This window comes from Colletotrichum abscissum (genome assembly GCF_030869225.1).
Source record: "Colletotrichum abscissum strain IMI 504890 chromosome Unknown Scaffold_18.1, whole genome shotgun sequence".
In the NCBI taxonomy this organism is placed as follows: domain Eukaryota; kingdom Fungi; phylum Ascomycota; class Sordariomycetes; order Glomerellales; family Glomerellaceae; genus Colletotrichum; species Colletotrichum abscissum.
In genome coordinates, this window is record NW_026850076.1 from 13,550 (window position 1) to 38,779 (window position 25,230).

Here is a 25,230-nt window from a genome sequence, read left to right on the forward strand (position 1 = left end):
CGCTTCAGAAGCACTCTGTAAGAGCCCATTACACTCCAGGCTTTATATCGCCATATCAACTTCGAGCACATCATGCATATTCCCCTAAATCCCCGCTGATAAGAAAATCGGTATCGAGATGTAGATGGCAAGCAATGCCGGCATCGGGTATTAGATGTCGGCACCAATCAGTTACTTGACTTTAAAGACCACCTCCGTTGGAAGTTGACCCTCAACTCCTAGAATGGCTTAATTTAGCTATCGCGGGTTCCATGATGAGTGCACCGATACAGCCCGACGAAGTCCGGATCGACCACAATGCAACGGCCGCGAGCCGGAAGCAGCAAGCCAACGCAGCTGTGGCTCGGGCCAATGCCGACAACCTACGAGATGACCCAGAAGCTCGAGCGGCGTTTCTTTCGACGTTTTCTGCGGAAGAGGAAAGGTCCACCATCAACAAAGTTGACAAGGCTTTCCTGCTTCTCATCGGCGTGATGTTTATGATCAAGCAGGTAAAGCAATTTTAAAGCCGTTCGACTCAGCGTACTAACGAATTTCCAGATTGACCAAACCAATGCTGCAAATGTCCGGGTGTTGCAAGCAGGAGAGTCCCGAAATATCATGAAAGAGCTCGACATGACATCTGATCAATACAATTGGGTTGGATCTATCTATGGTGTAAGTAACTGCTCAGTCTTAAAAAGCAACTTGAGCAATCGCCGCGAAACACTAACAGGGCTAGATCGCCTACATCGTCTTCGAAGCGCCCAGCAATCTTCTACTGAAGCGTATGAGTCCTCATCTTTGGCAGTCTCGTATCTTCCTCACCTGGGGAATCATTACGGCATGCCAAGCTGCAGCTCAAAATCGGCATCAACTTTACGCTATGCGATTTCTGCTTGGGTGAGTCTCGAGTGCCTGAATGATATCTAGGCCAAAAGCGTGCTGACAGCATTCCAGGATGTTCGAAGCGGGTATGTTTCCGGGTATCATGGCCCAGTTGTCTAGCTGGTACCGCACAGATGAGATAGGCAAACCAGTGACCTGGTTCTTTGCCATGTCCAACCTGGCGGGCATCATTGGATCGCTTCTATGCTATGGTATCAGCTATATGAACGGGATTCGTGGTATTAGTGCTTGGAGATGGGTGTACCTTCTCGAAGGACTGGCTACCATCGTCTTCTCTGGTGTGGTATTTTGGCTGCTACCAGACTATCCCAAGTCACCGCGCAGCAGGCGCTTCCTGACAGAGAGGGAACAAGAGTTTGTAGAGGCCAGGTTACCGGAGAATGCGCCCCTGACTAACGATCCTGATTTCGCCGGCAAAGAGATTTGGGCGGTCTTGCGAACACCATTGATTTGGTCATTCATGCTGTCGCAGACGCTCATCAACATTGGAGGATACGCGTTGACATGGTACTTGCCTACCATTGTTACTAATCTTGGCTTTGTGGGGCTGCCGAGGAATCAGCTGTTGAACATGCCTCCTGCGTTTGCCGCCATTGTGGGCTTAATATTCTCGGCGTGGTTCATGTCGAGAGCGTATATCGTTCGGCCAGCCTACATCATGTAGGTCTAATTCAAGAGTTGAGCTAGAAGGTATGGGTCACTGACTAGAAGGTTAGGATTCTCATGTCCGGCATGGTTGTATGCTTTGTTCTCTTCTTTACGATCACCAATCGGTATGGCATCTACATCTCCTGCATCTTGGGAACTTTGTTCTACCAATCATACTTCATTCCGTTCTGGGCCTGGAGATCTGCCACACTCTCTGGATCTACGGGGACGGCCTTCACGCTTGGTCTTCAATCGGGTATAGCCCAGCTAGGCGGGGTCATCGGACCGCAGCTGTTCCAGTCAAAGTTCGCATACAATGGTTACAAAACAAGCTTCGCGATAGCAGCGGCGACAACTATCGCCTCCTTTGTCGCCAACCTATGGACTTGGTGGTTGACCCGGAACACGGAGTACGATGTGATGAGAGTGAGAAGAAAAATACTGAAGGCACGAAAACTTGGCAAGGTCAACTTCGATGATGATATACGGGTATTTGAGGAAAGGCGGTTTTACGATGGATTCAAACGGCAGGGGGGAGACTCTGGTGAGGAAAGCTCGCAAACTTAGTGATTTGCTCTTCTCGTAGATAATCATTAGCGAATCACAGACGAGTAGTGACAAAGTGCGCGATAAGATATGAGCTCTATCTTTTGCTGACAGATCGATTCAATTTCTCAATAAGGTAGGTGTCTAACTGAAGAAAATGCAGCAATTTTAGACGAGCGGACCTGTAACCCAGTGCAAATATAGTCAGCAGACAAGAAAGCTTTCTAGGGTTCTAGAGCTCATGATGTCTCGATTCAGGTGTAAGTACTTTGCGCCCAGTAGTCGTGAGTTTGAGTTTGACGCCATGAGTGTGAGAATGGTGGATCAAGGGAGAACCCGTCGAGAATGTGTGGGGGCCACGCCGTAGCGTAAATTCTCGCAACTTCACTGATCCTAAAATAACTCACTTCGGTCCTGACTCAACACTTTCTGAGGGGCCTCACATACCAAGTTCACAACCAGTCATGTCGGCATCGCCAGCTCTTACGCAGCTTTTGGAGAAGGTGATTCCGCAAGGGGACCGCTCGTCTCTCCGCAGCGATGTAATCCCGGCAATCCTTGACGCCATTTCCGGCATCGCCAAGACTCTGCAGGCATCCCAGCACGTCTCACTTGCTGGGACAGCAAACGCCTTTGGTGACGACCAGCTCAACGTCGACGTGCTCTCCGAGAACGTAATGCGCGAAGCTATTGCGAGATGCCCCTCGATCCAGACCGCAAGCAGTGAGGAGGACCCGATCGAGAAGCCTGCGAGGCCACAAGCGAGCGCTGGCGCAAACGAGATCCCTGCAACCTCAGAGGAGTACACCGTCGCTTTCGATCCCCTTGACGGCAGCTCCATCATTGCGCCAAACTGGACGGTTGGAACAATTGTCGGCATCTGGGATGGGCGCACCGCGGTGGGCCAGTCACCGGTTGAGAAGCAGATTGCGGCCATTATTGGTGTCATCGGACCCCGGACTACCGCCATTGTCGCCGTGCGGATCCCCGGCGCCGACTCCGCTTGCTTTGAGATCGGATACGGCCCGAACGGCGTGGAAGATTGCGAGGTCATCCGGTCGGTCGTCAAATTGGCTGACGCACCCTTCAAGACGCGGTACTTTGCGCCCGCGAACCTGCGACATGCGGCGGACGATGAGAGGTACAGCGCTCTCATTACGCGCTTCATCAAGGAGAAGTACACGCTGCGGTACTGCGGCGGCCTTGTACCCGACATTGTGCATGCGCTTGTCAAGGGTCATGGTGTCTATGTTATGCCTGTTACGCCCGGTGTTCTTCCCAAGCTCAGATTCCTCTACGAGCTATACCCGATTGCTCTGACCATGGAGTGTGCGGGTGGCCAAGCCATTGACCCCACGGATGGCAGGCCACTGCTTGAAAAGATTCAGAAGGATTGCGATGGTAGAGCAGGTCTGATCTGCGGCACGACGGAGGAGGTGAGGATTGTTAAGCAGGTTCTTCTTGGATGAGATGTGGTCATAGTAGAATGAGAAGGATTGAGATATTCTTACATGTATGCCCTGTTTATATACAGCTACAAACACACAGCTAGCCAACCCTCACGTCTTATTACGCCCCGGTTCTGAAGTGTTCTCCTCCGCTTCGAAGGTATTCCTCCTCTTCTTTCGTCATCGATCTGCCCAGCTGCGCATTACGGTGCGGATACCTCTCAAACCGCTCGATCAGATGCTTATGCTTCTTCTCGAACTCTAGGCTGTCCCCGATACAGTCCTCGCTCTGTTTGTCCCCCTGCTCTCGAAACTCTTCTTGCATCTCGCTGACAACTTTGATGTATGCCTCGTGGTCTTCAATATGTTCGGAGTGCATCAGCGGCATATAAAACCACATACGCCGCGCCGGCGCCAATCGGAGCGACGGATGCATGTCAGGGCGCGTGTGAAATATACAATGGTTTGAGCGTCTCGATTGATTACTTATCTAGATCTTTGAGATCCTAAAAATCAGACAGAGCTAAATTACCACGCTAAGCCCTCGGGTACAGCCTTATCGTTCATGTTAGAGCTCGAACAAACACCCCGACAGAACGCCTCATCCTCTTCGGCGGATGATCTCGTCGCTTGAACAGGGCCTCTGCGAGCCGGCCACCATTCCGACCCGCGCTTTCTCTCCTCGGCCACATGGTCATGCAGAAGCCCCTTGACCTTTCCAATGACATAGACAACCGCTTCCTCCACATCAGGGTGAAATGGCCCACTTGTGTAGGTATCACTATTGAGATTGGACTGCGATCCGTTGGCTAACCATTTGTCTTCTGACTCGACTTGGCTGAAGAAGTCCAGCTTTTCTTTCAACTCTTCTGGAGTCGCCGTTTTTGACCGATAGACTTCGTACCGCATCAAGCTCGTGGTGGCAGATGTGGGTACGATTGACATCATGTAGAAGAATACAGGCCTGGAGACCAAGTTAGCTGAGCCTGCTTAAGGGCACATGGGAATGACTTTAACTCACGTGAGAGTGACCGAAGCGTTGGGAAACATGTATGTAGGACTGACAGAGCTGGCACGTTGCTCTCCCTTTGCACCAAGGTGTTCAACCCAGTACTTATTGAGACCATAGTTCATCTGTTTATTGCCCTTGAAGAAGGGTGCGAGGCCAGGGTGAGCTGTCGGGCAATGATAACACTGCAGAAGGCCCACAGAATTAGTACCCAGTTTGAGACTAACCAACTATAAAGATCGGAGTTGATCGCACGAACCTCATTGTAATTCTCAATCAGTGTTTTCCAATTGAATTTTCCTTCCATTGACCAAGTGTGGTCGTACTCATAGTTGCTCATGTCGAAGTTCTCTAGCCGGGGCTGTTTATCAACGCCACCGAACTGTTCCTCCCAGCTAAGCGTCGGCTTTTCAGCTGCGTCCAGGTTGATCCAGAAGAACCCCAGACTATCGATATGGCTGTGCACCTTGTAGAGTTCATACTCGCTTTTGTCAAAGTCCTCGACCTGGTCGAATCGAGGCGCCTTGGCCAAGTTCCCATTCATGCTGTAAGACCACCCTGCCATAGTGTTAGTACTGTAGGTCGGAGTCAGAGGCCGGGTAAGAGCGCATACCATGATATTTGCAAGACAGCACAAACGCCTTCCCCTCATTCTCATGAACAATTGGAAATGCTCTGTGGCGGCAGATGTTGAGAAACGCATTGATATTCCCGGCACGGTCTTTAACGATGAAAAAGGGATAACCGGCCATCTCATAGCGAGCGTACTTGCCTGGCTCACTGAATTGGTGGACATGTGAGACTAGGATCCATGATTTACTGAAGATAGCGCGTCTCTCCAGTTGATAGAAGCCTGGCTCACGATACCAAGACGCTGGAAGGGTGCTCTGCATGTTGAACTTCTTTGTTGCTCTTGTCAATGGCTTCAATTTGCTTGGTCAACATGTGTTTGGAGTGAGGCAGAACTTTGCTTGTAATTAAGCTGAACTTCGTTAGACGAAACAACTTCATGATAAACATCTCGGGGGCCGAGAGACCCATCGCAACTCCATCGTCCAAAGCCCAATGTTCTAAACTTCTAATTTTAGCGATGTTCGGCCGATGCCCCGCTGATACTCATCGAAAGAAGTAAGCAACAGTTTACCCAAGATGTGATTGGTGTTCATCGGATATGGGTTGGCTTAGACAGACTAGTAGTGAGATACCATCCTGCGCTCGGACTGCCGGCCGAAGCAGCCGGGACCGCAAAGCAAGCAGACATGCGGGGTCGCCATGAGGTTGTCCGCGGACACCGTACGTCATTCAGAGCCTTGACTTCCATGATAGTGGAAACTCGCAAAGATTGACCCCGCCTTTGAGATGCCTTGGCTAGCTTTCTTAGCCTCGGGAGCTGCGGAGCGCATAGTTGCCAATCTCGAGTCCGCTATTTCCCATGCGCAACTGCGATAACTGATGGATTATCTGATTACACACATTTCCAAGCATCCACAGAGGGTTCTGCAACAGCCGTATCAATCGATAGAATGCAGGCATACGTCCTTTTGGTGATAGTCGCACTCTTTGTGGGAGTGCAGCTCCTGGCAAAGATCTATCGCGGCTTCGCGGCCCCACTCGCATCCGTCCCCGGCCCCTTCTTTGCGCGGTTCACGGACCTATGGTACGCGTGGAGGATTCATCAGGGCCGCTTCGAGGTTGACAACATTGAGCTGCACCGAAAATATGGCAAGTCGTCTTGTTGGAGGGGTTCTACTGGACAGAAACACAGTCTTGTCTCGAAGACTTTATCAACTTGGAAGAATCCAGTGTAGATGAGCTAACTCCTCCAAGGCTCAATTGTCCGATATGGTCCAAATAGATTCAGTATCAATGACCCACACGCAGCGAAGGTGATCTACGGTCATGGCCACGCATTTTCAAAGTCTACGTGGTACGACACGTGGGGTGATCCAAACCCGCATCAATGGTCTTTGTTCTCAGACCGAAACGAGAAGCGCCACAGCGAAAATCGACGTCTCTATCAAAGCATGTACAGCATGTCCTCCTTGGTGCACTACGAGAGCTACGTCGATGAGTGTGCGGACTTGTTCTCCAGAAGGCTCTCAGAGATGAGTGGCAGAGGAAAGACGGTAGAGCCTGTTGACATGGGTCATTGGTTCCAGTGTTACGCATTCGACGTGGTTGGTATGATCACCTACTCCAAGAGACTTGGATTCCTGGACCGGGGTCTCGATGTCGGAGCGGTGATCAAGAATCTCGAAAATCACCTCTACTACGCGACTATGGTAGGAGTATACTCGTACCTCCACTCCTACTTAGCACCCATCAGGAGTCGGCTAGGTAAACGGGGTACTGGCAGGCAATTCATCGTCGAGTTCACCAAGGGTTGCTTGGCAGACCATCAGGCAAAGCCCAAAGCAGTCGATGCTGAGGATACTTCACATCTCTCTGAACAGTCTGGCACAATGGACTTTCTCTCCAAATTTCTCGGAAAGCACTCCGAGGACTCATCAACTTTCTCTCAGTACCATGTTCTGGCGGGTTGTGTATCAAACATGGTTGCAGGCTCAGACACGACCGCCATCAGCCTTAGCGCCATTTTATATCAGCTTCTCCGGAACCCTAAAGAGATGAGCAAGCTGCAAAAAGAGATTGACGGATTCTATTCCCAGAGAACTGGTGATCCTCGACGACTAAATTTCCAGGAGAGTCTGAAGCTGCCATACCTCCAGGCAGTCATCAAAGAGGCATTGAGATTGCATCCCGCGACTGGGCTTCCCCTCGAGAGAGTTGTTCCTGAAGGAGGAGCTACTATTGCAGGGAAATTCTTTCCAGCCGGGGTATGTTGAAACCATGTCAGCATTGTAGACTGATTGACATTCACTAATCATTATTAGACCATCGTGGGCATCAACACTTGGGTTGAGCACCACCACCCGTCCATCTTTGGCGAAGATGCAGCCTCTTTCAGACCGGATCGATGGCTGATTACGGATACCGATCGTTTGTCAGCGATGAACAGACACTGGATGCCGGTAAGCCACCTGTAGAAGAGCTAGAGATTGCATGTTCCAGTGCTGTCACTGACAAGCTGATAGTTCGGCCTGGGATCACGAACCTGCATCGGAAGACACATTTCCATATTGGAAATTTCGAAATTGATGCCCAGATTACTGCACGAGTTTGATTTTGAAATTTGTAGGGACGCTCCCTGGGTTACTAGGAACTGTTGGTTCGTGAAGCCTATAAACTTTCAAGTTCGAGTCAATGCACGGCGATCGCAGGTTGGTAAAGTTGGGGCTTCCTAGGCTTCTGACAGGTTGGACGCCCTTTTTAGAGCACCTGCTGATAGGTGATCCTGACATGGGAACGCCTGAGGTGACAGTGAACGAGTGTGTTCTAATTGAGTCTAGTAAATCACAATACAAGAATTGAAGTCCCAAGATTTTCCAAATCCCATGATGTGATATCTTCAAAGCATTGATGTGCCAAACGAATGCAATCCTTCCCAAACCCCGTGGCTATGCTGTGAATTCTCAACGCCGTCGTGTTTCGCCCGAAAAGCTCGAGCAGCAAATAGTTCCTTTTCCGCTCCATCGCTGGTTCTACTATTCCTACATGCGACTTGTCCGGAGTCTTTGAATTTCATCCTGTTTTTGCATTAGCGATCTTCCATGTTCCTTAACTTTAGGGCGCACGTACTGGCGAGAGATCACGCGGAGCCCGGATCACGTAAGAGTTTTTTCTTGACTCAAACTCGAACTGGTGGGAATTGAATTCTTCTTTAAGATAACGGGAGAGTCTCTCCGGGGCGATGGAGGATCCAGATATCCTCTGGCATCCTTGCTGCTTATTCCGACGTACATTGAAGCTGCTATCCATTGTGTGCTGCTGTTGTTTTCTCTTATGTCTTTTTTTTTCTTCCCCAGAATGTCGGTAACGGATGGTGAGAGCCGAAGAGGAAGATGGCCGGGTCTGATTCTCGGTGGAATGCGCCTACACTTAAGGGCCGAGGAGGGCTTGCAGCGTTTTAGTCCTACCGGGGTATGATTGGTTGACCTCAAGCAGATCACTCATAACATGCTGCAAGACTGCATCAATATCTGCAGGTTTATGGTGCGGTTGCCTGATCAAAGCCAATCACCTGCTCCCTTCGTGTGGTTGCATGTTAAGCTGCATTCCAGAACGCTTCTGTCGAATGAATTCGTTGACCACTTTCTGCTCACACCATCAACATGAATTGGAATTACCGCACAGCAAGCTAGCCCAAGTGTCAGCTGTAGGCTCAGGGTTCCTCGTCGTCGCATCCACTTCGGCCTATGGGGATGCCTTCGCGCACCCATCCACTGCAGCGATGGGGGTGAATCCACTTCCACGTCAACATAGCTCTGCTCCGTTCTGAAGAAGCGGTTCTTAACACATCGCGACTTCCAAGGGTGCACCAAAAAATCGTTCCCTTGCTCCTTTCTACGGCTTCTTCTCTTATTCAATTGGTACGCCATGAGTTCCGGGTTATGGGTACAGTACACGCGCATCTGCGCACTTGCGCAGCCTTCTTTTTCCCCGAGTCTCCAGGCCCCTCTGACACCGACTTTCTCTTTCCCTTGCAGGTACAGACTTACAGCCTGCATGTAAACCCCGTCAGTCCACAGCCTGCCGCTGCCCTGGTCAGAGCCCGTCCATTCTGCATCGTAATCGCTGCTTACACCACTTGGAGGCCATAAAGCTGATAATCGACCATTCCTCTCTGGGGCATTACTTCGTGAGGCTGGCTGTGCAGCATAGTTGCCAGACTCGCCCATTAAAACTCCCTTCTCTTCCACTAGGATGAGACATCGTTTCCGGTTCGACAAACACGATCTTGCTGCTCGAGGCTTCCTAGCTTGATACTTGCACATTTCATCTTTGGTGCTACTAATGAAGCGTACCACTCCACAATGCCTCCGGAATACCATCCGAACATACCCAGCGGCCCCAGCCCCAATCGCCACCCTCGCACATTGAGCGAAGATCTGTCTTACCTCCATCTAGGTGGCAGCATTCCGAAAGTTGTTATTGTCAGTTGCAAATTGGGCTCTCTTCTGCCATTCAAGCTGCACGATTTCCTAACACGAACCACAGGGCGATGAGCACAACCCTGCGCTTGACGCTATTCATGGGAACCAGGGCCTCGATAACGTTCCAAAAGAACGCCCAGCAGCACCTAGCGAACAGACCAGTGTCGGGAACCGAAACCCACCAATCCGCTCGACAGACCAGGCCCAAAGTCCCCCCAGCGCTTACACTGGAGTACCACTAGATGAGCTTCTTCGGAGCCATTACCAGCCCCATCCTCACCCTGAAGTAACGGAAGGATACCTCCCGACTGGCCTTTTGGAGGAACTTGTTGGTCCTGAAGCGGTGAAACAAGAACTTACAGAGGCTTTGGACGATGACTCCGATATAAACCGCATTGCTCAAAGGGTATGCGAGAGCTCTCCAGGGGGTAGGTGTTATCGACAGGTCTTTGCGATTCTTTGCCTGATTGAGAGAGTAAAGTCTATCGAAAAGTTTCTAGACCCTGTAACCGGAGTTTGTGATTCAGATCTGCCTCTTCAAAAAGTCGAATTAGGCCAAAGAAACAAGGTTGACTTGCGAAAAAGAAAAGACCTCGACAAACCCTTGGGGTGTTTCCAAGGTTGGAGACATAATTCACTGAGGTCTTTCGATGACTGGCAATGGACGCTAAGGGTTCCATTTCTCAAGGGCATTCAAGGAAGCGAGGCCCAATATCGAAAGTTTGATGATCGAGTCATACTCCCCTTGACATACCAATCTGACCCCAACGACGATGGAGCAACTGGTGGATTCAGTGAAGTATTCAAGGTCAAGTTGCATCCCCGCCATCACGACTTCAGTCAAAACGGGGCAGATGTAAGTACCCACTGTTTATGATAATAGTCAAGTTACTTCAAGAGCAGAGTCGGGACTAGAGGTGGAATCATGCCAGGTTTGCTGATCAATGGCTAACGCGAATCTCCTAGTGCTTTTTTGCTCTGAAGAGACTTCGATCCACAGATACGGCGGCCTTTCAGCGAGAACTTCAGATGTTGCGGAAATTCGAAAGCGAAAACGCCCATGAACACTTGATTTCACTGCTCACAACCTGGAGTCAGAAAGGTTTCTTTTACTTTCTTTTCCCCTGGGCCGAGTGTGATTTGGTCAAGTACTGGGAAATTCATAGTGAACCAGACATGGGCGAAGACCTCGTCCGTTGGGTTGCGAGGCAGACTGCTGGCATGGCTGCCGGCCTTGCCAGGATCCATGAGTACCCAGGAAAGGTCGATGGCAACACTGAAAATGCTGTGAAGTACGGTCGCCATGGAGATATAAAGCCAGATAATATTCTCTGGTTTCGAAGTTCGATGGGTGATCCGGGAAGGCTCGTGATATCGGACTTCGGACTGGGCGTTTTTAACAGCAAGAGAAGTCGATCTAATATTCCCAACAACTCTGGCATAGGGCGAACGCCTACTTACCGGCCCCCGGAATGCGATATTGAGGGTGCTATGATCTCACGATCTTGGGACATTTGGACTCTGGGATGCGTCTATGTCGAGTTCGTTACGTGGCTGTTGGGTGGATGGGAGCTGTCGGAAGATTTTGCCGAATACCGAATGACGAGATCATCGATATGGGGCCAGGAGTTCAAGTCCGATATTTACTTCGACATTGTACAAGTTGTGCGTATTGCATCCGATGACGACACCTCCTTGAGAAGTATGGGTGCCATGGTAAAACCAAATGTGACCCGAGTATGTATCGTTCCACAGCCGTCACCAGACAGAAGCCCGGACTGATGAATCGTAGTGGTTTGACGGGCTTCATAATCATCGAGATTGTACTCAGTACACCCATGATCTTCTAAAGTTCGTTCAGAACAGAATGTTGATCGTCGAGTCAGCGGTCAGGAAACGAGCGACCTGCAAGGAAGTATTTGAAGAACTGCGACGTATTCAAAGGCGATGTCTGGAAAGCAAAGCTTACTGTGTCGAGCCTGTGCCTTGGCCTCTACCACCATCCAGTGAAGAGTCACCTGCTGTCAAGATCAGGCTCAACGAAAATGCGCTGGATACCATTAGAAAAAGCCATCCGAGGCTTCGCACTCATCAAGGCCGCACAGAAGAGCCGCCAAGGGCGAGGGTGGGACATGGGGATCAACTTCTACAACCTCCAACAGAGAGAGTATATTGAGCGACTACGAAAACCGTCGACCTGAAGATAGGTCTGAGATCCAGGAACAAGGTTACCACACGACTCCAAACACATGTCCTGCTCAAAATATACCTGGAAAAGTTCCCCTTGTCACTCATCCCCTTCTCGTCTCGCGTGAGACCTGCCTGATGCTTGCATAGTGGCCAGGTCCAGAAGAAGACCTGAAGAGATTCCGCTCTTCCTTCAAGTGCCAAAGAATCAGCCATGTTGAAACTTGAATGCATCAATAGTTCTGCTCGTCGCTTACTGGTGTGAGGGACCGCGGCAGGTCAAGGTTCCATTTCCCTCGCGAGAACTGGGTGATTCGATTTTAGCACACAAAAAGCACAAAGAAGGAAACCACAGTTTGAATTGTCTTACTCGAACTCCAATATCATCTCCCGAAGCGTTCGGGAACAACTGTCTGAGCTTCTGATGGAGCATTGTCTCATCGCAATATCGACCACTAACAAATTCCTTCGTCATGATTGCTTGGTGAACAACTCCAAAAGGTTGAGTTGATCGCCGGAACGCATGACGGGCTGCATACTGACAGTTTTGTATGGCCTACCTGTCGGAGCCCTCTTCCGGGGCAGGGTTCATAACGAATCAGATTATGCCTCGTGTTAGCCACACGGCGGGGAACCACGCTCGTCAGGCTACCCGAATGAGGCGAGCGAGACTCTAGGCAAAGGCAGTGTTAGGCACAGACGCGTTACATCTCGCCATCGACATGCCGACAAGTATCGGTTTGGAGGGCGATGTGAATCGATCATTGGAGACATCTTGATGTCGTCGACATCATCGCATACTGCTGTCAGCCCGCAGCGAAGCCTACCTCTTCATTTGCAGTACTTCCAACCAGGCGGAGCATCTATCTTGGCACGCCAGGGTAGCATTGCTTCTTGCGTTATACTGATTAGCTGCTTTCTATCATGAGAAGATTAGTAACGGAGCTTTTGACCTGCAGGAAGGGTGGATACTTCGGAATCTCGACCCCTCCTTTTCATACCGAAGAGCGCCTTGGGCGGAGTTCGGGCTCCTTTGGAGTGGTTGGGCTGCCTCGAGATGCCTCGTTTCACTCTTCACAGAGGCTCGTTTTTGTTGAAGCTTTCGTTCCAGGAATACGGAGAAATTCGGATGTTGGCAAAGGGTTGAGGCAGTTCTCCAATGTCATTAGGGCTGTTGACACCAGTGACTGCCGGATTGAAGTACCGTGTTGTTGCCAGTCTCAAGAAAGAATGCAGCTATTTCCACCTTCAGGATGATCCTACGCTTGCCCATCATTCATTGAATGAAACGGAAATTAACCACATGTATAACCTACCACCACAAATATCACCTACCTGATTAATTGAAACATGGACTGGCTCCTCGATGGGTCATTGCTGAGTAATAGTGAGACCGATCTCGCCAACGTCTTTGAATATGAGCCAAGATCTGTCAAAGTTGTCCAATTAGACGACGAAGATGGGGTAAGGTAAGTCATTGATCAATACTTAACAAAAAGCTCACATTATTGCAGGAGCCCAAACAGTGGAAGGTGAATGATGAAGGTTGGAAGGAATGGTTTCATGAGGTTTGTGGCCGTGTGTCGGCCTCAACCCATAGCTGGTTGCTCTCAGACTAATAAAAGTCGGTGAAAAGAACCACAGAGACCTTGACCAGAGCTACAAGCCCAAGATCACTGTCGTGTAAGCTTTTTGTCAATGAGTATAGTTGTACTGGGGTTTGAAGAGACTGGCATTACGAAAGGCTGATATTATCTGTTGCAGATTTGCAAGACGAGCCAAGACTAGCCCGTCAGCTTACCAACCCAAAACCATCCGCTCTCTTTCTTTTTCACGCGAGACCTTCAGATATATCTGTAGCAAGCTGATGATTCATAGTGGCATTTCTCGGACCATCAGCCGTGGAGATGTGGCAAGCTTTTGTTCGGGAGATGTGGCTATGGGTGAGCTTGAAGAGCCAGCTATCGGTGGGTTCACACCAAAGTCTACTAATCTTAGTAGACAACAGACCGTCATATTCTAAGCCCTTAAAGTTTATCACAGCAGGACCTCCATGGCATGGGATGGCGACTTAGCTCTTTCGGTAACACACCTATCAAAGACAGCTTCGACGAACGCTATCGTCTTCGGCACCACTGCTGAAATAGAGGATGAGATTATTGACAGACTCTACTGCTCATCCAGCGCCTTGTCACACCCATTCCTACTTCCGGGAATCTTCACTGAGCTAGAGAGAGAGAGACAGCTAAAGCGGCTTGTTGAGGATACTCAAGGCGAGCTGGAAAAGGCTACATACTACTTGGGTTCCGATGAGGGAAGCGAAAGTGACCAGGCTGCTACCCAGCCAATCATTGACCTTTGGCTTAACACCACGGAGCTCCGAAATGGCCTGTTCAACTGGAAGACACAGGTGGAAGAGATGCTACTTCATATCGAAGGAATGGCCGAGCGTTACTCAACATCAAACGTCATGGATGGACGTTCGGCATTTGCTTGTGCCGATACCAAAGCAGATCTAAAGCGGAAGCAAGCAAAAGTGAATTCTATGATCAGAAACCGACTGAGGTCGATAATAAACGAGTATGAGGACACTATAAGAGACTGTACTATGAGATTAGACGGAATGTCGATGGCGACTCAGCTCGTGAGTTTATTTATACTCAGCCTAATCATACACACTCTCGTCATAATATCCCACTAACTCGTGTACAGTCTCATGCAAGGACCAACATGCAAATTGCCCTGGAATCCAAACGAGATGGGAAGCGAATGCAGAATATTTCCATTTTCTCCATGGTATTTCTACCCAGCATGTTTGTTGCAGTAAGTCAGATCCTTGCCACTGCTTGTCTGGTATCTTTCTTGATACGTCTTATTGTACGGAAATTGGAAATCTGATCATCGCGGCAAAGTATTCTAACGTGATAACTCTCAAATCAGACAATTTTCTCTACGGACTTCTTCAATTGGTTTCCCAAAGAAAAGGAAGCTATGATTTCGCCATACATCTGGGTTCTAATCTCATTTTGTATCTGTCTGAGTGTTCTAGTACTTGGTGGATACTATCTTATGTCTACTCGTCTGATGTGTCTTCGCGTCGCTCACTCAAAGTCACGGAAGTGGTTGTCAATGGTGTGATATGGATGACCGTACCTATATGAGTTGCAAATTGTCAAAGTTCAAAAGTTCTGACTGGAATTTCTCACGTTCGAGCCCTAGTTGTAGACAAGGCGTGGAATGAGAAGCGTCCGTCAGCAGACCTGACGGAAGTAGATAAAGTACTTGCTAAAGTCACTACAATGGAACAAATGACCGTCTCCAAATGCAATCAAACCCAAAATGTCTGCAGTTGCCTCATCTCAAAGGCGTCTGGACACCTGTGTATACTTCACCGAGTCGGCTCAGTCTCAGATCATTCGACATTCTACTGAACGATCCAGACGTCAGGACTAAACGATTGAACCCTTCTCTGCCTGCGCGATGGGCATGTCAAGGGAGACAGACTGCGCACTCTCAAACGTGACGTTGGTAATTGCGTCATACGCTCGCAGTTGCGTGCGCGCCTCTTGCGCACCAGTTCTCGCCAAAGTTGCAATCGTCTCGGATCGAGCCAGAAAGCGAACTTTGAAAGGCAGTGGACGGTTGACCTGAGACACAGTGTACGCATCTGGGTCCAAAACGACTTCGTTGCCCTAGTTTAAAAGTCATTAGCTCCTGATGAAGACAAAACTCAGCTTGGCACTAGCCCACCTTTTCGTCTACACCCGGACGGATCTCGAAAGCCCAGAGAAGAGAGACAATGGTGAAGTACAAGCTTTGTTGGGCCAATGCTTCACCGCTGCAGACTCGACGTCCCCATCCAAAGGTATTGTGTCCACGTTTGTTAGGATATGCTGGCCCATCAAAACTTTCCATAAAACGTTCCGGCCAGAATCGATGCGGTTGGGGGAATTCCCGCGGGTTTCGGTGCATGGCGTAGAGATTTCCGATGATCGATGTTCCCCTCGGAAAGAAGAAGCCGTTGTAGATTTCATCTTCGGTGGGTGCATGGGGAGGCCCGCCAAGAGCAAATGCAGGCCGCCATCTGAGTGTTTCGTTGATGACTGCCGCCAAATACGGGAGACTGTCTTCGTCGGACCAGTCGGGATAACGATCGCGGCCGACGATGCGATCGATTTCCTCGTGCGCCTTGCTTTGAACGTCTTGATTCAAACACATAGCCAGAACAAAAGTCAGCATGGTGCTAGTGGTAGTGTCAACCCCGGCGCCGATAAAGTTGCCTGTGAGGTTGGAAATTTCGACTTTGCTGAGGCCATGTTCCTCCTTCTCTTTCAGTAGTCTCTTGGCGAAGTTGTCTTGTACCGCGTTAGATCCCTCGTCGGAAAGTGCGTAAAAGTACTTGTTCGACGTTTGGGCTAGCGTCCTGAGTTGGTTTGGCAGCGGATTCAGCCATGCCGGCATATCAGCAAGAGCAGGTATGGCCTCGGTGTATGTCTTTCCTGGGAAGCCGAGGTTGGCGCTACCGACATATGCTTGAGCTACCTTCAAGACTGTGTCTGATTCAGTCCCGATGCGTCTGCCCCAGGCAATAATGGATACAATCGATACGGTAAAGCGTAAGGCACTGTCAACGAATCGATCGGGTTTCGTCAGACAGTCTTCAATCAATATCTTCGCTTCATTGGCTTGGGAAGTACGATATGCCTGGACCACCTGGGCGTTGGCAGCAGAGTGCTACGGAGCACGATTTGTTCATGTCAGCAGCTAGAATTACGAGCGGAAGGAAGGCTTTGTTAGAACCACTCTGAACAGGGATACGACTTACAGTCAAGCGACGGTGTACACGCCACTGCTCACCATATGCAAGCCCCGCTTGATTGAACTTGTTGAGGCCAAAGATCTTTCCGGTAAGTGTCTTTACAGGTCTAGATGAGAAGATGTTTGCCCGCTTGTCGCAGAGGTCAGACATAGACCAAGCATCGTTACAAATGACGACCGGGGTGTGTCCATCCCAGATTGTAATGATGGGAGATTGATACTTCAGCGACCATTCTTCAAACTTCTTCCACTGTCTGCTGCTTGGGATGTGGAAGATGTTGCCAAAAAGCGGTAGCGGGAACGGCCCAGGTGCCATTCGTTGTCTGAGCCGCAAGATACGGATGTAGTCTACGAGTACGTGAAATACACCGAAGGTCAGAGTGACCACGACGAAAATGGCTGGTAAGGCGACAATAAACATGGTGTCTACCAGGTTTGTGAGAATCGCATAGGAAAGAGTGAGTAGAGTAGATGGTGATGAGATATCTAGGGGCCTTGTAGCGGCGAGCTTCGATTTTCCAAGTTCACTTCAATGTATGATACGAGTTACAATGAGTATCAAGTCATCGTCACGCTAGAATCAGACGTGAGGTGGGAACATCATATAAATGCGAAGACGTATCCAAAGGTATCATTTCGTTATCGTTAGATAGCCCAGTCCCAATGGCTTGCTGCGTCTTGTCAATCTTGACACTATCCCAGGCCCAGCTTGGCAGCTTCGAACACATGACGACACCCCCGGGGTGTGATGGGAGCTCGGTAAATGCATATAGGTACAATGAGGGGTCCGGAAAACAGTCCCGGCGTCATACTGCGCGCCGGCCGAAATGTTACGACCACCCCGCCCAACCCCTCTTCACCGGGATTTTGAGGTGGAATATGACGGCCAACACTGTGAAAAAAGGAAGGATCTCAGTGTGAAATGTAGGCATATTAAGTCACTCGCAAGTCAACAGGTCTGTGTGGAATGTGGCAAACCAGGAACGTATGGTTATACCATGGTAGTGATAGTTTCAATTACCAAGGTTCTTGTGTGATCAGAGCCTGCGGGGTTTACTAAGTACAACAATCCAGATTCCTGGAATGTGTATACAGCATCACAAATGCGGTCCCCTAAATCTGTTTTTTTTTCTGGGAGTATTTCTTCGGCACAGGAAGAGTTGCGTAGTTCGACATCGCATCCAAATGCTCCTTCGGCGAGATTGGCTTCCCCTCTTGTACGTATGTTCCCAATAGCTTGAAGTAATTGATGTAGTATGCCGGAGTGTATGTGTTGAAAAACTTGGCCTCCTCGTCAGTCGGGTTGCTGAACGTATGCGGTGCCCGAACAGGGACCGTGACATAGTCGCCTTCTTTCGCGTCGATGGTGTCCTCGGTGCCATCAGGCTTTGGGATGTGGTATCGAATGGTGCCTTTGGTCGTCAAAAATGTCTCGTCATGCATCTCGTGCCAATGGGCTGGCGGTCCTTTCAAGCCGGGAGGGAGAGTGAACTCGGCGGCCCCGATACGATTGTCTGCAAGCACAGATACGGTTAGCTCTCACTTCATGAAACCAAATTTACACCCTTATTGCGAGTATAACTGCGGATATCATTCAGTGGTAGCTCACCTGTGCGGGATCCATCTTCCAAGACGCGGCAAGTGATGAGTCCTAGCTTGATGACGTCCCCGGCTTTGGCAGGGACGAAGTTGACTGGAATTCCGTCCGTTGGAATATCGCGCCCGGGACCGAGCTCGACATCATCCTCTACATCCATGGTGAAAGAGCTTGGAAGAAATGTCGGGATTGAGAAAAGGTTGTATAGTATTTGTGTGCCTCAACAGTTAGTTTTCTTACACGTTTGGCCGCACGTTGAAAGTTCAGCAGAAGAATTGGAGATGTCGTGACGTTATATGCATTCTTCGCATCACCATGGTAACTCCATTTCATTTCAGATGCCCAAAGCTTGCACATAACGCACGAATCTCAAATGCGTGTTTTGGTTTGCTTGACAACGGGGGAAAACCCGAGCTCCGTGTTTGCGGATGCAAAGCTCAATCTCATCGGCCGTGTTTTCCACTTGCCTGGCTCATGTCCGCTCTGGCCCGGCTCGGTGGACGTGGGCCCGACGCTACCCCCCTCACACCCTTACCCGGGCAGCAACTCTGGTTGTTGAGAATTGTGTGTCAAAGCATTCTAATTGCCGTACGTTGCGAGGGTTTTCTTTTCTGAACGTAAATACAGACATGATAGTCTGTAGAGCCACTGATTGATACTCTCAGCTCTTTTGATGTGAGCTACTTGACCTCGCCATCTAAATCGATTTCTCATCTAAATTCAAACATATCTCAACCAAAAAAGCATACGGTATCTTCTCGAGTTCCATCATCATGTACTTTGAGCCGGGCAGTCAGTCGGGAGGAATACCTCACAACCTTCCCCATGATCCGTTCAAGGCATGCGTTGTTCCTCGGCCAATTGGCTGGATATCGACCATCTCAGCAACGGATCCGAAGACGCACAACCTGGCACCCTATTCTCAGTTCAATAACCTCACATTCGATCCACCCTATGTTATGTTCTCGGCCAATCAAAAACCGGACCAGCAAAGAAAGGATACGGTTCTCAACGCGGAGCTGACCGGCAAGTTCTGCTGGAACCTAGCTACTTGGCCCTTGCGTGAAGCTGTAAACATCTCGGCTGAGCAGGTTGACTACGGAGTGGACGAGTTCGACCGCGCAGGTTTGCAAAAGGAATACAGTCGCGCGCTGCCAGGACATCCTGTGCCCATGGTCAAGGATAGTCCAGTCAAGTTTGAATGTGTATATCATACCACTCTCAGGCTACCCGCAAACCCTCCCATGGGAACTGTCGATGTCGTCATTGGGAGAGTCATCGGAGTACATATTCGAGATGATGTCTTGACCGATGGCAAGCTCGACGTCAGCAAGACACAGCCCATTGCTCGCTGCGGCTACTTTCAGTATACGGTCGTGCGAGAAACTTTTGAGATGATTATCCCGGGAATGGATGAGGCTACGCACGCAGGGCTAGAAGGAAACAGCGCGATTCACAAAAAGGTGAACATGTTAGAGAATGGATCAGAACAGCCGAATGGGGTTTCCGCTGGTTAAATGTTGTGCACTCGAGAGCATGAGAACTACTTGGTTTAGAAACAGCACACTTATCTTTCGATACTTGATTTTGGTTCATATGAAGCAAGTGGCAACTCAAGATACGTGCATCATTAGTGCCTAGTACGTGATGGTGTTCATTAAGTCATCATGATTGGCAGCACGAGGTGCAGATCACACTCAGCCTGACAAAATTATTCTCGGCTCTAATTAATCCAGAGAATAGTTTTCAAGAAAAGAAAAGCCCTGAAGATCCTGAAATTCTTCGGCCGAGAACGTCGTTTCATCGATCATCATCAGGTCCGGGTGCGGCAACACACCACCAATCTCGTCAAACTGATAGCCGTTGACGCTGTGTGTGTTCTGTGAATTTCCTTGTTCTGGCGTTCTCAGATCCCGTTGCAGAGAGACGTCCGTAGTGGTGATGGGAGGTGTTAAAGGACCCGGAGCATTTGTTCGGACCACCTCCGGGGTCTGAACTTGGTGTTGATGCCGGGAGCTGCTTGAGAGCAAGGAATCATAGGAATGGGAAGGCTTCGGAAGCGAACTGCCTGAAGAGGATGGAGCATGAGATGTTGTCGATGCTAGTGAAAATGCCGAGGGTTGCCCAGTCTTTTCTGAAGCCGTACGTGAACCCCTTCTTCCTCTTGTATCCAAAGCCTCTTGTCGAGCAGATCTTGCCTTTCCCAGCTGTCTGAGAACAGACCGCCATTGTTGCGGCTTTTGACCGCTCAACAATGAGGGAGGATGCTCCCACCTCAACACGGTGGCTTTTTCAATTGCCTGCCATGCTCGCCGGGATCCCTTGCAAAGAGGGTCCGTTCGAAGCCAGTGAAGGACCAGAGAGAATGCATGCCACTGAGTGTAGGAGCTGAAAAGCCAAAGCCAAGGACGCGTTCGGGGATCAGTCCGAAGTTTGCAGTTGAGTTCTATGACTTCGACAGCGACGGCGAATAATCGCTTGCGGGTTGGCTCTGTTATATCTTTCGAGTCCACATGTGGGTTGATGCCATGCAGCCTAACTTTGTGAAATAGCATTCTCGTCAGGACCATGGTAACCTGTGATGGGTTTGGTCAACACTAAGTGCTTCAGCTTCACGCTCATACTAAGCGGTGGCAGACGTGAACAACCGAAAACTTACCCAATGCAGAGCGTTTGTCGCCGAGTAATTTTGAAGGAACTTTTGAGAAAACTCTTGCTCACAAAAGTCGATCCAATCGTTGCGCTCTTGCTGTGACATTTCGGCATAGCTCTTGCTCATGTTTTCACAGTGCCTTCTCGAGTCCGCCATGCAACGGTACATGCTCGTGATTTGGCATCGGGCTAATGTAAACGTCATCTCCGTGATGCCTCTAGTTTCGGATGGATACTCGAGCATTGCCGGATACAGCTGTATGTCGTTGAGATTCCGCGGTGGCTGGCTATCGAAACTACTCATCTCGAGTCTGTGGAGAAGTCAACGAATTATTCTACTGGGCGCCTGCGAAAGTCTTAAGTATTACAAATTGTATTCACCCGAATAGTCCTCGGCCGATGGAGCGTCCAGAACTGCAATTTGCCACCAAAGGCGGCGTCGCATTTCGATGTCGAATGTTGAGAGTCCGAACAGACTGCCCTCCCTATGAATGCCGAAATTCTGAGCAAGTCTAACGGCCAACCCCGAAAGGTTCCAGGAGAGCCGAGGTTCATGATGTCGCAGGAAGATGAGGTACAATACTAATGCCTGCAACGGTTGGATATCCCCGGTGTGGATCAGCATGGCCTTCGAAAGCATTGCTTCTACCTCGTCCCGCAGGACGGACAGGACCAGGGCTTGTCTGCTTTGAAAGAGCTGGCCGCACTCTTCTTCGCCCAGACTTGTTACCGCGCCGTAGTAGATTGACAGCATGATACAACGGGTGCCGTCTTCGAAGTCCACCAAGCGATGCCCGGTCACTGCCTGCTCCAGCGACGGCAAATGGAGCAACTTGGTCAGCGGCTCAACTCTTTCTTTGTAAATGCCCCACAAGTGCAGTTTTTGATCGCCAATTATAGAAAGAATCCTTCTCTTTGAGCTCGTAGTTTCGTTATCTAAACTCAAACTTTCCGGTTTCTTCGAGCACCAATTGGCGAAAGGATTAGAAGCGGTATCTTCGAAGTCATCATCGTCTGAGCGATCTTCGTCTGTCGCAGAGCCGCTGCTGATCTACTTATCATTAGCCGAGGATACGGTTTGATGTTGTGCATTATCTGACTTCACTTTTACAATCCTCCCAAAACCATCGTCTTACATAGGTGTCCCTCCCGGCATCGCGAACAATCCTGCCATCACTGCCACCATGGCTTGATGTTACACTTTGCAACTCGGCACTGGGTGGGTTTGAACGACCTATTTGGACTCCTGGGCCAATCGTCGGACCGAAAGATCCCAAGTCCGTAGCGCCGAGGTCTTCAGCCAAAGGCGAAGGAATCGGAGACTGAGGTCGTTCTCGGTCACCTTCATCATTGTTTTTGTGGGCTTGCTGAGGATCTACGGGATCCTGCCTGTCTCCATCTTTCGGCTCCAAAGTTTGAACAACTTTCTCTAGTCTTTGAAGCATTTCCACTAGCTCAGGTGTCATAACCATCTGTGTCTGGCTTGTCTTAGCGGCAGGGAATACGCATTCACCCCCGTATTTGACGCAATTCCGACATGGCTTCTGCTTGTCGCACTTGACCTTCCGTTTGCTACACAAAAGACACGAACGCCGTTTTCTCCCTGCATTACTTGGTTGTTTGGGAGGAGCAGCAGAAGCAGTTGTCGACTGTCCGTCGGTAGTCGACTGTTGCTTTGAAGACGTTTCGATGTTGTCTGACATGTTGTCGGGCGAAGATGGTAGGCATTCGTGCGTCAACAGGAAAGAAGGGCTTCGGACTGAAGATGAGAAGTAGATGCCAACTTGGCTTAGAAAAAACCAGGACCCGGAGACCCGGCCGAAAACGATTCAAGGCCTGCCATTGGGTACTTAGGCAGCGCCCAGAGAAGTCAGATTGAAGTGGTAGCTGAGGTAGTCGGCCGAAGTCGCCGGGTAAAGCTTTTGACTTCCAGCCCCACTTGAAGTCAGGACACCACATTAAGAATCTCAGAGATGCAAAGAGAGCAAATATGTGACCGTCAAAATCAGTCACAGGCTTATGAAAAAGTAGTCTTCTAGAGCACGTTCGACGAATGATCAACCCAGCAGTCCTTCAGACAATCAGCCTACTGCGATTGAATCTCTGTACACCATCAACTCTTTTCTCGGCAGTGCAAACTATTGATCACTTGAAGATGAAGCTCAGTTGCGAGGAAAGCCTGGTATCTTTGACAAAAGGAGCCTCACCGAGTCTTCCCGGTGTTGCTCTGGCTGCATTCAACAAACATGGCGAGTTGACCCCGCCACTAAGAAAGACTGAGGGACTTCTCATTAATAGACGATACAGAGATTCTCTACAGCCAATGCCATGGGATCAAGAGGGCAGACGTCAAAGAGCAAATCACTCTTGATGATGCTTTTCGCGGATTCTCTTGCACAAAGCTGATTACAACAATCTCTGTACTGCAATGCGTCGAGAAGAAAATGATAGGTCTCGATGACGAGGTTGAAACGATACTGCCCGAGCTTAAGGACCCCGAAATCATATTGCCGGACTCTACTACATCCTTCAGGCTCGAAAGAGCCAAGAACAAAATAACGGTTAGGCATTTGCTGACCCACACCAGCGGCATATCTTATGACGCCATGCATCCACTGCTCGTAGCATGGCGAAAATCAAGAGGCGAACAGCCCCTAGTGATGAGCGGGAGAACCATCGAAGCTTTTTCACTTCCCCTTTTGTTTGAGCCTGGAACTAGCTGGGTCTATGGTGCTAGTTTGGACTGGGCTGGGGTGCTTGTGGAGAGGTTGAGCAATATGAAGCTGGCAACTTACATGGAAGAGCATGTGTTCAGACCTCTTGGTCTTACGAACACAACACTTCACATAACAGAAAGACCGGATATGCAGAAACTACTAGCTCAAATGTATGTACGAACCGGTGAGGGAAAGCTGGCCCCCATCCCTTCACCTTACCCGGAAGATGCACAGGAGACCTCCGGTGGGATGGGACTCATCACTACTACGTCAGACTTCGTCAAAGTCTTGACAGACCTACTCAAGGACAGTCCAGTGCTTCTGAAAGCCGACTTCATGACAGAAATGTTCACTCCTCAGTTTCATCAAGGCACCAGTCAATACGAAGGGTTGATCAAACAAGAGGTATGCCTAGCTCCCCACCCCATGGCGTAGCAGCCAAGCTAAGCGCCCCAAACTCTAACACGAAGGACCGATAGGCTTTGCATAAACAACTGACGGGGGACGACACGGGATGCCCCGGAGTAGCATTCGGACTGGGTGGTATGGTAATCAAAGAGGATACGCCTAACCTCCCCGCAAAATGTCTGACATGGAACGGGATGCCAAATATTGGGTGGTTCGTTAACCGAGAAAGTGGGCTTGGGGCTGTCTATGTGAGCCAGTTGCTTCCAGCGGGAGATTCCGAGAGCGCAAAGCTTCTCGGGGAATTCTGGCGACGAGTTTGGGTTGATCATCTTGCGGGGCGTTAACATCACTTGAAATTGAGTACTAGACATGAGGGAAAAGTCAGGCAAACAGGGTTCAACATATGCAATCGTCTATGTTAAGGGACTGCGAGTTTCTGAGGCTCTTGTTCTAAGGATTTGGTGTTCATTTCTTCACAACCCATTGTTACTGATGATTGGATATTTCATTGCCAACTTGTCTCGCTCGTACGCGTTTTTAAGCACACGCAATATCTCCCTCTTGAACCAACCAGACTGGATAGTAATAACTAGATGTCTCAGAGGGGAGTTCTTTTCGGACGCAAGAATGGATGAATCTGAGCCTTCTCAATATCCCAGATCTTCTCCTTGACCAACGGATCATCCATGAGTCGCGCTAAAATCCTTTCCCGTGTGGGCGCAAAGACAAGCATGGCACTGCCCGTGATGTGCGGGGTTTGCCCGGGGCCCACGGGCTCCGCCAAAGTGGCTCCTGCGTTGACCAAATGTTAGCTAAACTTGGATTTGGACGGCATTGATGAACGACGGCCACGGGGCAGCGGATATCCCACCTCCAAACACCCAAAAGCCTTGGGGATCTGTTTTCATCCGCTCAATGTGTTGTCTGTTTCGCGTCGGGATGTCAATTCATAATCTGCCCTCTGAGTCTGGGCTGAGACATACGGGAACACCGCAGCCCTTCGGTCTTTGGCCTCCGGGAAGTCTGGGACGTGAATGAGCCACTCCGAGTTTCCTATCTGCTGGTTCGATGATGTCTCCATTGCTGCCATGTTGTCGCCTGTGTAAATATCTCTCTAACTTAACATGGAGCAATATTGATTGATTGATTTAGGGACCACCTCAACTTATACAGAATATGCTGACGTCGGTTCAAGTTCTCGTTCGCTCTGGAATACTTCGCTCTCTGAAACGCCGACTGGGGTTAGAACGGAGAGCTG

The 25,230-nt window shown here is 49.7% G+C and overlaps 14 protein-coding genes across 14 annotated transcripts; 7 read left to right on the plus strand and 7 right to left on the minus strand.

The window, feature by feature from the left end:
• Nucleotides 1–251: 251 nt before the first annotated feature.
• On the plus strand, nucleotides 252–3,551 carry CABS01_07991 (high-affinity nicotinic acid transporter; the record flags this gene model as incomplete). Its single annotated transcript, XM_060541353.1, has 6 exons — nucleotides 252–491; nucleotides 541–657; nucleotides 722–882; nucleotides 940–1,548; nucleotides 1,605–1,962; nucleotides 2,412–3,551. The coding sequence occupies 6 exons, from the start codon at nucleotides 252–254 to the stop codon at nucleotides 3,549–3,551; spliced, it is 2,625 nt and encodes an 874-aa protein (XP_060402157.1).
• Nucleotides 3,552–3,651: 100 nt separating this feature from the next.
• On the minus strand, nucleotides 3,652–3,966 carry CABS01_07992 (uncharacterized protein; the record flags this gene model as incomplete). The annotated part of the gene is made up of 1 exon (XM_060541354.1): nucleotides 3,652–3,966. One exon carries the CDS (start codon nucleotides 3,964–3,966, stop codon nucleotides 3,652–3,654), a length of 315 nt encoding a protein of 104 aa, XP_060402158.1.
• Nucleotides 3,967–4,058: 92 nt separating this feature from the next.
• CABS01_07993 (uncharacterized protein) lies at nucleotides 4,059–5,432 on the minus strand (the record flags this gene model as incomplete). Its single annotated transcript, XM_060541355.1, has 4 exons — nucleotides 4,059–4,494; nucleotides 4,552–4,724; nucleotides 4,799–5,097; nucleotides 5,153–5,432. The coding sequence occupies 4 exons, from the start codon at nucleotides 5,430–5,432 to the stop codon at nucleotides 4,059–4,061; spliced, it is 1,188 nt and encodes a 395-aa protein (XP_060402159.1).
• Nucleotides 5,433–5,798: 366 nt separating this feature from the next.
• Nucleotides 5,799–7,586, plus strand: CABS01_07994 (cytochrome P450; the record flags this gene model as incomplete). The annotated part of the gene is made up of 4 exons (XM_060541356.1): nucleotides 5,799–5,832; nucleotides 6,022–6,303; nucleotides 6,421–7,376; nucleotides 7,434–7,586. 4 exons carry the CDS (start codon nucleotides 5,799–5,801, stop codon nucleotides 7,584–7,586), a joined length of 1,425 nt encoding a protein of 474 aa, XP_060402160.1.
• Nucleotides 7,587–8,150: 564 nt separating this feature from the next.
• CABS01_07995 (uncharacterized protein) lies at nucleotides 8,151–8,418 on the minus strand (the record flags this gene model as incomplete). Its single annotated transcript, XM_060541357.1, has 2 exons — nucleotides 8,151–8,186; nucleotides 8,239–8,418. The coding sequence occupies 2 exons, from the start codon at nucleotides 8,416–8,418 to the stop codon at nucleotides 8,151–8,153; spliced, it is 216 nt and encodes a 71-aa protein (XP_060402161.1).
• A 1,055-nt stretch (nucleotides 8,419–9,473) lies between these two features.
• On the plus strand, nucleotides 9,474–11,375 carry CABS01_07996 (protein kinase; the record flags this gene model as incomplete). The annotated part of the gene is made up of 4 exons (XM_060541358.1): nucleotides 9,474–9,593; nucleotides 9,658–9,999; nucleotides 10,282–10,449; nucleotides 10,560–11,375. The coding sequence occupies 4 exons, from the start codon at nucleotides 9,474–9,476 to the stop codon at nucleotides 11,373–11,375; spliced, it is 1,446 nt and encodes a 481-aa protein (XP_060402162.1).
• Nucleotides 11,376–13,130: 1,755 nt separating this feature from the next.
• On the plus strand, nucleotides 13,131–13,467 carry CABS01_07997 (uncharacterized protein; the record flags this gene model as incomplete). The annotated part of the gene is made up of 3 exons (XM_060541359.1): nucleotides 13,131–13,244; nucleotides 13,295–13,348; nucleotides 13,417–13,467. The coding sequence occupies 3 exons, from the start codon at nucleotides 13,131–13,133 to the stop codon at nucleotides 13,465–13,467; spliced, it is 219 nt and encodes a 72-aa protein (XP_060402163.1).
• Nucleotides 13,468–13,545: 78 nt separating this feature from the next.
• Nucleotides 13,546–14,941, plus strand: CABS01_07998 (uncharacterized protein; the record flags this gene model as incomplete). Its single annotated transcript, XM_060541360.1, has 4 exons — nucleotides 13,546–13,747; nucleotides 13,814–14,424; nucleotides 14,493–14,603; nucleotides 14,822–14,941. Coding segments are annotated over 4 exons (1,044 nt in total), but the record flags the coding sequence as incomplete, so codon positions are not given.
• Nucleotides 14,942–15,229: 288 nt separating this feature from the next.
• Nucleotides 15,230–17,019, minus strand: CABS01_07999 (uncharacterized protein; the record flags this gene model as incomplete). The annotated part of the gene is made up of 3 exons (XM_060541361.1): nucleotides 15,230–15,472; nucleotides 15,531–16,514; nucleotides 16,606–17,019. 3 exons carry the CDS (start codon nucleotides 17,017–17,019, stop codon nucleotides 15,230–15,232), a joined length of 1,641 nt encoding a protein of 546 aa, XP_060402165.1.
• A 692-nt stretch (nucleotides 17,020–17,711) lies between these two features.
• Nucleotides 17,712–18,355, minus strand: CABS01_08000 (uncharacterized protein; the record flags this gene model as incomplete). Its single annotated transcript, XM_060541362.1, has 2 exons — nucleotides 17,712–18,112; nucleotides 18,208–18,355. 2 exons carry the CDS (start codon nucleotides 18,353–18,355, stop codon nucleotides 17,712–17,714), a joined length of 549 nt encoding a protein of 182 aa, XP_060402166.1.
• Nucleotides 18,356–18,968: 613 nt separating this feature from the next.
• On the plus strand, nucleotides 18,969–19,712 carry CABS01_08001 (flavoprotein oxygenase; the record flags this gene model as incomplete). The annotated part of the gene is made up of 1 exon (XM_060541363.1): nucleotides 18,969–19,712. One exon carries the CDS (start codon nucleotides 18,969–18,971, stop codon nucleotides 19,710–19,712), a length of 744 nt encoding a protein of 247 aa, XP_060402167.1.
• Nucleotides 19,713–19,922: 210 nt separating this feature from the next.
• On the minus strand, nucleotides 19,923–22,198 carry CABS01_08002 (uncharacterized protein; the record flags this gene model as incomplete). The annotated part of the gene is made up of 4 exons (XM_060541364.1): nucleotides 19,923–20,771; nucleotides 20,855–21,158; nucleotides 21,216–21,898; nucleotides 22,112–22,198. 4 exons carry the CDS (start codon nucleotides 22,196–22,198, stop codon nucleotides 19,923–19,925), a joined length of 1,923 nt encoding a protein of 640 aa, XP_060402168.1.
• Nucleotides 22,199–23,123: 925 nt separating this feature from the next.
• Nucleotides 23,124–24,316, plus strand: CABS01_08003 (beta-lactamase family protein; the record flags this gene model as incomplete). The annotated part of the gene is made up of 2 exons (XM_060541365.1): nucleotides 23,124–23,969; nucleotides 24,044–24,316. Coding segments are annotated over 2 exons (1,119 nt in total), but the record flags the coding sequence as incomplete, so codon positions are not given.
• Nucleotides 24,317–24,570: 254 nt separating this feature from the next.
• On the minus strand, nucleotides 24,571–25,062 carry CABS01_08004 (uncharacterized protein; the record flags this gene model as incomplete). The annotated part of the gene is made up of 3 exons (XM_060541366.1): nucleotides 24,571–24,764; nucleotides 24,844–24,896; nucleotides 24,956–25,062. The coding sequence occupies 3 exons, from the start codon at nucleotides 25,060–25,062 to the stop codon at nucleotides 24,571–24,573; spliced, it is 354 nt and encodes a 117-aa protein (XP_060402170.1).
• Between the last annotated feature and the right edge of the window lie 168 nt (nucleotides 25,063–25,230).